This window comes from Chelonia mydas, chromosome 1 (genome assembly GCF_015237465.2).
Source record: "Chelonia mydas isolate rCheMyd1 chromosome 1, rCheMyd1.pri.v2, whole genome shotgun sequence".
NCBI lineage: Eukaryota > Metazoa > Chordata > Testudines > Cheloniidae > Chelonia > Chelonia mydas.
Window position 1 is genome coordinate 276,522,433 of NC_057849.1, and position 12,700 is coordinate 276,535,132.

General features: G+C 40.6%; 1 protein-coding gene across 2 annotated transcripts in view; it reads left to right on the forward strand.

Moving 5' to 3' along the window:
• PPP1R12A (protein phosphatase 1 regulatory subunit 12A) overlaps positions 1-12,700 on the forward strand; it is a 208,000-nt gene that overhangs the window by 166,020 nt on the left and 29,280 nt on the right. For both annotated transcript variants that reach the window (XM_037885953.2, XM_037885960.2), the window contains 4 exons: positions 512-709; positions 907-1,072; positions 2,292-2,410; positions 5,143-5,208. In XM_037885953.2, coding sequence (XP_037741881.1) covers positions 512-709; positions 907-1,072; positions 2,292-2,410; positions 5,143-5,208 — 549 coding nt within the window. The remainder of the gene's footprint in view (positions 1-511; positions 710-906; positions 1,073-2,291; positions 2,411-5,142; positions 5,209-12,700) is intronic.

A 12,700-nucleotide genomic window follows, 5' to 3' on the forward strand; every position in this document is an offset into this window, starting at 1 on the left:
TTAAGGATAAATTTCAGCCTTTTCAGGTAAGCAGAAACCACTGTGAGGAAATGTAAGGGTATTAAGTGCTGCAGGCATGATTTTTTCAGATGTGCTGAGGACCCACAACTCCAGTTGTAGTGGAATGTCTGAAGGCTCAACGCCTCTTAAATTCAGCAGTCAGACAATGAATACTACTGTATTTTCATAAACATTCTCTCTAAAATATTAATAGTGCTTATAATATAGTGGGAAAGATCTAGGGTGGAATTTTCAAAAGTAGCTACATGATTTAGGAGTGTAATGTCCCATTGAAAATCATATCACAGAAGCAGACATTGCTTATCTGCATTTTAGCAGGCACATGCTGAGGGTACAGAATGAAGAGTAAGTTTTGTTAATTGCAAAATGCAAGAAAAACACTCCAGAGTTAAAAACTTTAAATCTATTTTAGGAGTTTATAGACTGGCCATCAATAACTGTAAAAACTGTAAGTGAAATGTTGCTTTTTGCTTCTGTTTTTTTCCCACAGGGTGTAACACTGACTGATCTTCAAGAAGCTGAAAAAACTATAGGAAGAAGTCGTCCTACACGAACCAGAGAACAAGAGAATGAAGAAAAGGAGAAGGAGGAGAAGGAAAAACAAGACAAAGAAAAACAGGAGGACAAGAAGGAATCAGAAACTAAAGAGGATGACTTTAAACAAAGATATTCCAGAACTCTTGAGGAGGTATCTCATACTCTTCCTTTTAAGTGGTGTAATTGGAATAAAGTGGTATAAATCTTAATTTTTGTTTGGTGGTGCTAAGATTACGATAGATTTAAGTTTTCTTTACTTATTTAAATGTCTTATGTTAATATCCTTTATTTTTATCTGTGTCCTTTTAATCTTTGGAAATTAATATTTACTTTTTCTCTGCTGAACAGCCCTATCATCGCTATAGGCCAGTTTCAACTCCAACTACTTCATCATCCTCTTCGCTTTCCACCTCCACTAGTTCTCTTTCTACTTCAAGTCAACTAAACAGACCAAACAGCCTTATAGGTATAACTTCTGTTTATCCCAGAAGTGGAACAAAAGAAAATGAGAGAGGTAGGACTATATGTTTTGACTTTTTTCTTTCCTTATTTATTAGAGGCTCTTTTGTCTCTATGGAGGGTCTTAAACTGCATGTGTTATGAGGTAAGGGATTTCTTAAGGCCACTTTAAGAGTCGCTGCCTCCCTAGGATAATTATCTTCTGAAGCAACCATCTTCAGGTGGTGCCTCCCAATATATAATACTTTATTTCCCTCTATCGTGAAGTGATCCTGAATTTGGGTCTGATTTCCATAATACAATGTTGCAATTCTATGAGTTTGGTGAGAGGAAAAGAGTGCTGTTCAAGGAAGCCAAAATCAAAGCAAAGGGGTGCTTTCACCTTGAATGTTTTATTTCTTTTTTTTTCTATCTCATCCTTGGTTCACCTTTTAACAGATTCATTTTAAAACCGTGAAGACTGGACGCACTGAAATAAATAAGTTAGGGTAGTGATTACTACAGTACCTGCTGGCTGTGTTTGATTTGTTGTATTAATAGAAGGGTAAACAAATTGTTAAAAATACATTAGAGGAAGTAAATGTTTTGTTTGTGCAACCGTGAATAATACTTATTTTTGTACAAGTTATTGAAAACACGTGAGAGGTGAAAAATCAGAACTCAAAAGTGAGAGAGTTTGTCAGTAAGGCCCATGCTGAACTCAAACTAAATTTCCATTAAGGAAGAAGGAAACCCTTAGCACAATCTTAATGACATCCAGGAAATTTCAGTACATTGTCCTAAAAGAGATGTATATATTTTTTGGGTAAAGAAAGCTTAAATGAACGTAAGTCAATTGCACAGAATTCTTGATGCTATAACTAAAAAAATATTTATGTGAGGAAGTGTAGCCCGGTGTTCTTTTATGCTTGTTTCTCTTGAGTCAGATGCCCCCATAATAAAGTAGACAGAAGTTTTAAAGCTTGAATCTTAGAACCAATCTCTAGATTGTTGTCAGAAGTATTACTATTATATTGAAATATTTTGGGTAGGTGACTGAGGTAGAATGTTACAGAAAGTAATTGGGAAATACAAAAATACTTGCCAGACCACTTTAATGGTGTTTACAACAATATTTCACAACTGTGTTCTGAGCAGGTGTGTGTTACCACATAATTTATAAAACTGGCTACTGAGCTTCTTGTTCCAGTACCTCTAAGATTACCATGTAAGTTGTATATTACAGAAGATCACATGATTTCTGTGTCATATTTTAAAAATGTTATTCTTAACAGAAGGCCGGAAAAAAGAAGAAGAAAAGGAAGAAGATAAATCACAGTCAAAATCAATAAGAGAAAGACGGCGACCAAGAGAAAAACGAAGATCTACAGGAGTTTCCTTTTGGACTCAAGATGTGAGAAACTGCTAAAACAACTAAACATATGTCTATTTCACAGCATTTAGAATTTATATAAAATTATCACATTAAAATAATAGGAAATAGCTTAGAGTTTTATCAGCATTTCTCAAACTGGGGTCCGCAGATTCCCAGATCCTCTAGGGAGTCCGTGGGCCCTGCTAATCAACTCCTCTCCCTCCCTCCCTCAACTGCTCCCCTCCCTCCCAGCGCCTCCTTCACACCGGGGAACAGCTGTTCAGCAGCGTGCAGTAGGCGCTGGGAGGAGCAGGGATGGGAAATGCTTTGGGGAGGGGGCGGGAGGAGGAGGGGCAGGGGTTGACCGGGAACAAGAAGAGGTGGGGCGAGGGTGGGGCCTTGGGGGGAAGGGTGGAGTGGGGGCAGGGCCTTGGGGCTGAGTGGCGATCTTGGGGGTCTGTGAAAAATTTTAAATAAAAACGGGGGTTGCCAAAGTTGGAGAACCACTGAGTTATATGATTTAATATGATTCTTTCTGGAAAACCCAGGAAATAAAACATCATGAGATGGATTCAACTATGCCCATACTAGTGGGTGCTTCCAAAAATAGTTGCAATCTTGCTTGTAACATGTTTTTCTCTATATAAAATGTGTTAGCATGTTGGAGTAGCATGGATTGTTGAGGTCTGTGTTGTCTGGGATTTCTTCCCAGGCTATTTAGATTAGTAATACATAGAATGAGATGACCAATACATAGGACATTATTCCTTATAGAATGAGATGACCACTGTATAGGTCATCAGGCCTTTTGCATAAGTGTGGCCACAGCAGTTGTTAAACCCATAGGCCTATCATGCTTGAAATGACTTTTGCTGATGTACTCAGATATAGTTGTTCTGTATAGGTCTACGAGCTAATGGAGCCCACTTGTAGAGTGCAAGTAAACAGTGAAAGCAGCAGTATCTTGGGTTCAGATTTAAACGCATCTAAATTGGGGTGTATTGATCATTCCTTTAGAAAACACCTTATTTTGAAGGGATAACATTTCCACGCAGTACACATATCAAATTATAATAATGAAAAAGAATTCTAAAACACGTAGATGATCATGATGCAATAGGGACAAACCAGAACAGCTTTTATAAACCAAAATCATTCATCTTCAATCTACTAGAATTCTTTGAGCAAATAGTAGATTAAAGAAAACCAGTTGACATAACACATTTGTACTTTTTTTTGAAGCCTTTGACAAAGTCTGTCTGTCACAAGAGGCATTTAAGAAAACTAAGTCATAGTATAAGAGGTAAAGTATTGACATAATTTAGAAACTGGCTCAGAAACGAAGTGTTGGAATAAATGGTCGATATTCAACATGTCAAAAGATTAACATAAAGTTCTCCTAGGAATCTGGGTAGGATCAATAGGTAAACAAATAATTACTATCACTTACTCTATTTGTACGGTGTCTAGCACAATGAGTTGAGGCACCAAGTGTTACTGTAATACAAATAATAAAATAATATGCCTTTTGGATTGCATACATGGCATGGGTTTTGAGAATGAGAGAAAAGAAATTCAGGATAAAATTCAGAAGAGCCTGATAGGCCCATTCTCTCCTGGATTTCCAGCCTTGATTTCAGAAAAAGGCCCCTCACTCCTTTGAAGAAGCTTGTAGAACTGGTATATAAAACAAATACCTTCCTTGTCCAGTCTATTAAGATAGTCCAGAGAAGAGAGCCCTGACCTCAGCCACTGTCCCAAAGTTGTTTGTGATGTTTTTAAAACTCTTCTGATCTAGAAAGTATTCTAATTTTAGAATGATACTTACACCATAAAAATAATAAAGTTCACAGTCCTTCAAGGGCAGTTGAACAAGTGTCTAGTGGGCAAGAATAGATATCTTTTTATATCCAGCTCTTTTGCTGCCAGATAATATTAATGGGCGTAGTTTCACAGTTGAGAAACATAAGCAAAGGTGATCAATTTAGAACAAAATTCCCTCCCTCTTCTTAATCTACAAACTTAATTTGTGAGAAGTAGATCTGTTATCCGGTGCTCTGCAAATTGTTGTGTATTTATAATTGAAAGTAATTAAGAAAAGTCAATTCTGATCAAATTAACAAGAAGGCCTATACTCCCAATGGTTTCTAAAAATAAGGGTTTAAATGTCTCTCTTGTAAAAGCAAGTGTTTCCTTATGCCAACTATATAATCCCACTTTCTTCCATTATATATCAGTCTAGTACTGAAAACATCTACTTGTTCAATGTTTTTGCCATTTTTTTTTTGTTAAACAGAACAAAGCCATCTAGGAATGTTATGGGATACTTTTGGAGAAATTCTTGTCCTTTTGTGTTTGCTTCTGTTGCTTTTATACAACATATAAACTACAGTTCAAATAGATTTAATTCAAATAAACTCTGGGCAAGTCTACCCTACTGAGCTACATTGGCATAGCTGTACTGATGCAGCTGCACCATTGTAGCACATCTGGGGAAGACATTGTATGCTGACAGGAGAGTGCTCTCCCATTGGCATAATTACTCCACCTCCTGCCGACATAGCGCTGGTGTGGACAGTGCCTAGGTTGCTGTAATGTGTTGCTCAGAGGGGTGTCTTGTTCACCCCTTTGAGCAATGTAAGTTATATCGACTTAAGCAGTAATGTAGATCAGCCCTCTGTCTTTAATGTTGACCTTAGAAATATAAAATGTTTAAAAACTCTCAAAGCATTTCAAAAGTTTACTATTTTTATTACTACTACTTTCTCCAGAGTGATGAAAATGAACAGGAACACCAGTCTGATTCAGAAGAAGGAACAAATAAGAAAGAAACTCAGGTAATAGTTGGGTATTTTTAATTCAATTGTGATCTCTTAAGACAGATTTTGTTTTAATTTTCTTTCATTGCAGTTAGATTCTGTTATAAGAACACATCTAGTGGGATATCTGTTGAATCATGTCTTGTTATGTTTCAGTACCAGTTCCTTTGCAGTTTTTTGTGTGAAAGATCATGTCTTCTAGCCTATAAATGAACTACAGGCTTTAATGATAGTTTTTAATATATTTTAATAATGGTTGTTTGCTGCGTATTACCTTCCCCTTTCTTACATTTTAGGTATAGGTAAGTTGAATTTGTTGTAAATGTTGATATTATTTCTAACTGATGCTTAGGCCAGTAGTTGAGGGAGTTCTTAGTTCTCCTTTGAGTGCTTGCTTGTGTCCATTCCATGTTAAGGGTGTGTGGTCGCCACATGCACCAGTGCCGGAAGTTTTTCCCTCAGCAATATCCGTAGTGGACTGGCTCTGGCGCCCTCTGGAGTGGCGCCCTCATGGCGTGGTATAAGGGGCACCGCCGGCTCCCCGCACCCTCAGTTCTTTCTTGCCACCAGTGACGGTTCTGGAATGTCTGCTGCTTCGGCTAGCATTGATTCCTTCTCTGTTCTTGCGAATTTTGAAATCCTGTAAAATAGTTCTTCATAGTAGTTTTCTTAGTTTTCAAACTCTTTGTTAGTCCCGAGTAGCTTTAAGCCCTGCGATTGCTGCAGATGGCCTATGCCTGTCAGCAACCCACATACCAGCTGCCTAAGGTGCTTAGGCGAGGGGCATATAAGTGAAAAGTGCTGTATCTGCAAGTCCTTCAAACCTAGGATGAGGAAGGAGCATGATATCCATTTGAAAGCGCTCCTAATGGAGTCGGCACTCACTCCAGCACCGGAGCAGTGGTCCGACTCCACACCGTGGCATCCGTGCACAGTACTGCCCTGGCGCCGTCCACAAGACAGCACCAGTCTCCCTCCACAGCTCCGGTCAAGAAACTGAAAGACTGTGAGGGGAAGATCTCCTACCTTACGCAAGGGAAAGGAGATGGCGGGGGCAAGCCAAGAGTCATGTTGGGCAGCTCAACATCCCCCTCGGGAAGTCTCAAGTAGAGCGGTGCAGCCCATCCCATGCCTTACCTATGACTCCAGATAGTGGTGTAGGCCTCAGACAGCTTCAGGTGTCATCGACGCCCAAAGCTGTTCAGGCAGCTCAGGAGATCCTGACGCTCCTGGTGCTACCCTCACCAGCTCCTGTGGTACTCCGGTCTTGGGGAAAACCCCATTGGGACCTATGCGTGTGTCCCCAGCTCAGCGGTACACAAGATCAAGAGGGACGTCCCGCCAACGTTCACCTGGCGCAGCCATCACACCTCAGGACGGGAGAGGCAGGCTCAGCAGAGCCCTCTTCAGTCCCTGCACTGAGGGCACCAATCGAGGGACTCGAAGCTTACCTCCCTGATAGATTGGTACAGACCCTTTGAGGCACGTGCCACCGGGCAAGAACTCCTGGATCGGCCCAGACCATCTTCAAGGGCCCGGGCCCGGGACCAATCGGGCACCAGAGACCACCAATCGCCGGGCCCTCATCGCCAGTCTCCAAAAAGAAGGTCTCCCTTCTCAGGACAATCCTCCCAGCAACCAGCTCAAAGTAGCTCCCGGTCCAGTTGAATGTCCAGTTGGATGATTAATATTGGAAAAACTGATGTTTTTCTCACTTCTGCATACCCAAACCACCAGTCCCAATAACCCATACAGGTTATGAGGCAAATAAAAATTCATAACATGTTTTTGAAAATATTTAAATACAGTTTGAAATAATTTGATTTTGCTGCTTATTTTACATATTGGTCAGAAAATAAAAATCATTTGAGATAATGAAGTTCACTGTTACTCCCTTAAGTGGTGCTGCTGATGCTTTCATTGCCTAGTGAAGTTATAAGCCAGAGATAGAAGATGGCAATTATAAGGTTCTGACAGCCTTGGCGGTAACTCAAGAATTTAAACTGAAGGGAAGAGGTCAAGAACAAGTCTTGCAGATGCTACAAAGAAAGTTGAAATAGACTTTAGACAGAATGGTTTCTGGCATGAACTCTGTAAGGAACCTGACAAATGAGTTAAATATTTTTCAACATCAGAGGTCTTTGAAAAGTTGTTTATAATAAGTCCTCAGTCTACGCTTTGATGTTCCCTGTACAGAACTGCATTTTCACTAGTTAGCTGATCATTCATCCCTATTTTTTTTAAAGAAAAAAAGACAAACAGCAACAGTTTATAACTTGAAGGTCATCATAATATAATTTTACTTCAACTCTTCTGTGCCAGGAGCAAGGATTTCCCAATATAGCACATAAATTCAAAATACCTTGCTACTTATAGGAAATCTGTGCTCTCACAAGGAAGATAAACTTAGACCCCCACAAGAAATAAAGATAAATTGCTGAGTAAACTGGAAAAAAAAAAAAAAAAACTCTTGTCTGCAAATGGTTCTACAGTACCTCAGTCTAAAATATTAAAGGTCTTTCTTTGAAGACCTATATTTAATTACAGTATACCAGTACTGTTCACTGCTCTCTATGCTCATTTTCTGAATTGGTATCCCTTTGTAGTCTCAATTTCAAGAGGAATTGTATTCCAGACCAATGCATTCCATCAATGTAGCATTGTGCTAGAGAAATGCTACAGGTTGATTACCAATAACTTCTATTATTCTAAGTGTCAGGTTCTAGAAACCCTTATCTTAAATTGGTTTGAATGCTGAGTAGGGACAGAGAGGGGGGTTAGGAAGCAGTCCTGCCTGTAAGCCAGGACTCACTGAAAATAAGCACATCCATTTTCTGCACTGGTGAATCAGATCTGTTTTTTGTGAATACAAGCCAAGGAAAGACTGAAAAATTTTGTCCAAATTGATCATTTGTCATATCACTAGCAATGAAATCTTTTCAGAACTAGGATGGATTTCAAGGAGGAAGGTGACAAAATAATGTAACTAGTAGAAGTTACTTCAGTAGTTAAGTTGTCATAAACACTGATTTTTATAATGTGAATTCCAGAGCAATATCACTGAACAGTTCACACTGTTGCCGCCAGACATGCCTGAATGACATGGTTTATTGCTGGTTTGCTGTAGGGGAGGTATTTACTTTAGCGATGTGTTGTTTTATTGTGCTCAGGTAGTCTTCAGCAATTAGTCTGTTCTGTATCTTTTTACTAATTAGAATGTACTTCAGAATTTAATTTGGTCTTGTAAATTGCAATCCATATTTATTTTGGATATTATTTTGGGATAGCTATTTGGCCTTTTAGCAAAAATAATGCTCAAAAATTGGAATGTTAGAACCTGATTTGCTAGAACTGGAATGTTGGCCAGGACACTTGACAAAGATTAAAGCCCTCACGGAACTGCCAACTCTCATGATAATATTGCAAGTCTGATGTTAGGTGTTATTTTAAAAGTTTTCATTTCACAAACTGTTGCCACTCTTTCATTACTTTCAATAGCGTTTAAGCCAGGTTGCCCTCATTAAGATTACCAGTGTTTCCCTAAGCTTTTGCACATAGAAATGAGGCTACTATTACCTCAGTTGACAAGCCTTCCTTCTCATTATGCATGGCACAGGAAGGAGACTGTGAGGGAACAGGAGACTGTGAGGGAACAGGAGATATAAGGATGGTAGTGGTGGGAATAATTAAGAGGGATCGAGGGAATGCTGGAGGACAGACTGAGAGAAAGGGTAACAGGAACAAAGTAATATTGGAGGGTGGGCATTGATTATGTGAGGGGCAGACATCAATGTGGAGGACAGAAGATGGCAAGAGCAGGCATGGAGAATGGGAGAGTGGTGAAAGCTTTGATGAGAGGGAGATATGGAAGACAGATAGAGAAGGAAGGAAAGACAGATCTCCCACCTCAGAGGTTATGAGAGAGGCTAACATTTTGTCATGGAATCCTGCTTCAGCTTCAGGGTGGTGGGGCAGAATTTGTCAGCTGGCGGGGGAGGTGGCCCAGAGCTCCTGGGCAGTGGGGACACCCCCATAGCTCCTAGTTGGTGCAGGCAGACCCCATGGCTCCAAGATGCTCCTGGCAGCAGTGGGGACTCCGCGCTCTCAGCCACCATGGGTGTGAGGAACCCTGGAGCCCCTAGTAGCTCCTCCTCCCTCCCCATTTTATCATAGTTATTTTTAATAAAAGTCAGGGACAGATCAGGGGCTTTCTGTGAATTTTTGGTTCTTGCCAGTTACCTGTCTGTGACATTTGATAAAAATAACCGTGACAAAATCTTAGCCTTAATTGTGAGGGAATGACAGATTGATCACCACCCAGCAGTCTGAGGGAGGCTTCCCTTTCTGTTTTTGCCTTTTCACATGCAAATTGGATATAAGGGTATTCATAGACTTTCAGGTCAGAAGGAACCATCATGATCATCTTCTGACCTCCTCCACGTTTCAGGCCACAGAACTGTACCCACTCCTCAAATAGACCCCTAACCTCTTGCTGAGTTACTGAAGTCTTCAAACAATGGCTTAAAGACGCCAAGTTACAGAGAATCCACCATTTACAGTTCAAACCTGCAAGTGACCTGTGCCCCATGCGGAAACTGAAAAACCCCCAGGGTCTCAGCCAATCTGACTTGGGGGAAAATTCCTTCCCATCCCCCAATATGATGATCAGTTAGACCCTGAGCCTGTGGGGCAAGATCCACCAGCTGGACACCTGGGAAAGAATTCTCTGTCGTAACTCAGAGCCTTCCCCATCTAGTGTCCTATCTTCAGCTTAAGGATTTTTGCTATGGGTAGTTGCTGATGGGCCACATGCCATCGTAGGCTCAAAAATCTCCAGGCAGGCAAAATGCAGATGTAATTTATTTTTCAAGTCTTGTGATGATTAATCCAACACCACAGTAATGGATGAAGTATAAGAATCAAAATAGAATAGAAAGTCATTTTTTGAGTACTGAGTCGTAACTTATGGAAGCTTGAGGTTGCCAATATTAGGATAATAAATGTCACTGGATGTTTAAATTCCACCTAGGCAGCCACCAAAGATTGACACAAGTGACTTTGATTTAATACTGCACTCCAGTCTTGTTTTTTTAGCTTTCACATCATCTGTTTGTGGCAGTTTTATAAAAACTGCTCAGTAACAGTGACTCAGGGTATGATTAGTGTACATATGTCCCCATTTTATTTTCTTTACTGATAATTGTCCTAAGGGTCAACAAGATTTCTATGGTGAACTCAATACATGTTTTCAAGAGATTCTGCAATTTTTCTTGTGTTATTTATATGGCCCCAGTAGTGTGAATGGTGTTTAGAGATAGGAATTATTGTTACGTGCATAGATGGGGAAAAAATGAAGCCGTGTGATTAACAATGGACAAACAATAATGGAAAATTGATGGATAAAATTAGGCACCAGACTCTGTTCAGTTTTGTGACTGCATTAGGAACACAGACTGACAACTAAAAATTTGCTACAGCGTTCAAATAGTCTCATGTGTGATGTGAATGTTCACAGATATCTGTGTTGGAAACTTCTCACCAAAACTCACTTTCTGCAGAACTCTTTGAAAAACCTTCTGAACGCTACAGATATGTCTTCCTGAGCTCCCACTTCATTGTCAGTCCAAAAATGCCAGTGTTTAAAGGGTTAAATGTAATCTTCTAGCAGTATTGATTAAATGCAGAATATTTTTGGTTGAGACAGAAAAACTTTGAAAGGGAGCAAGAGGGGAAAATAATAAGCAATGTTAATATAAAGGCAGCAACAACAACAATCCTTTCCTGGTCAGGGGGGTGGAGGGCAATGTTTGGTCAGACTGCACAGGGAATGCACTGTCCCAGAAGTGAGGAGGAGGGAGAAGAGGCCATGCCTGAGAAATGCTCCCTCCTCTGTGGTTGAGCGGGTGGGATGTTAGTTGGATCAGAAAAAAGGATGTTCTGCCCCTGGGGGTAATGGTAGAATGTGCATTCCCAAAGATGCCAGATGCCCCGCCTTTTCCTTGGGTTCTTGCATCCTGTTGGTAGGCTGGGGAGAAAAAGTAGGAGCTGATTTTTCCTCCCCCACTGCTCTCCAAACTATTGAAACCTTTCCCCCAGGCTTCAAGACTCCCTGCCTCTTCAACTGCCCCACTCCCTCCCTGTAGTTCTAGATAGGGGATTGTTTCCAGGATGCAGGTCTTACTGATCACCTGGGTTTTGGGATCAGGAAGGAAATTTTTCTTATTGGGCCAAATTAGACACGGGTCAGATGAGGGTTTTTTGCTTTCCTTACAGCACTGTGGAGGTGCAGTTGGGATAACAAATAGAATTTGGAACTCTAATATTAAGAGATAATATGGGTCTGGGTAGTTTGTTGTAACTGGGGCCAATGCAGATAAAAGCTAAAAGGACCAGCTCCCAGACCTTGTGCTTGTAAGGAGAAGGGAAAACCAGCATTCTTTTCAGACTGAGCTTTTTCTCTTACCCCACCCCCACCCGGCCACACACACACACACACACACCCCCTTGGTATACTTTATAGCAGGAGTTCTCAGACTTTTGTACTGGTGACCCCTTTCACACAGCAAGCCTCTTGAGTGCAAGCCCCCGCCCATACATTAAAAACACTTAAATATATTTAACACCATTATAAATGCTGGAGGCAAAGCGGGGTTTGGGGTGGAGGCTGACAGCTCGCAACCCCCTGAGGGGTCCTGATCCCCAGTTTGAGAACCTCTGCTTTATAGCTCCCTGAGTCCTGGCACTAGGCTGTGGGGTCTGCCCTGGGTTATTGGTTATGTAGGGAGCTCTGTAATTCCACACTGGACCCAGTTAAATGCCTGGTATTTGAAAAGGGTGGTCACGTTCCGCCTCCAACCAATGTTAATAAAATTGCAGCCTGTTGCTTAAAATCCGTTCCAGTGTCTCTCTCATGCAGCAGGGTTTAAAATCTCTGACTCAGAAATAGAGTGGAGCCTTCAAAAGAGCCCAGCGTTAGCCTAACTTCACTCCCACCGAAACTAAGGGGGGAGGGAGTATTGCTATTGAGTTTAGTGGGAGTAGAGTTAAGTCAATGCTAGCACTGTTGAATATCCCAGAGGGGAAGAGGAAAAATGAGGTATTTGGATTTTTTTGTTTTGCTCCTTACAGGACAACAAACAATCCAGCCCTTTCAGAAATTCTCCCATACATCATAAAGATGTAAAAAAGGAAACAAAACCAAATCTTAAGCCAGCCTAGCAGATGAACATTGCTGGGAATGTGCAGGTGGCATTATAGTCACTAGAAAGTACCTGCATTCATAAAACAATACAATTATATTGATCATTCAAAGGAAAAATAACAGAGAACTACACATTCTATAGTGTTAAAGTGCATTCCCGCACATACAATTTGATTAAATTTGGTTCTTGACCCAACATGTGAGACTTTCCTGTGTCTGCAAACTCCTCTGTAATTTGGGAACCTGTTAAATTACTCTTTTGTATATGATCTTAAATTGAGTAGCTGTGTACAAATGGTTTCATTTTGC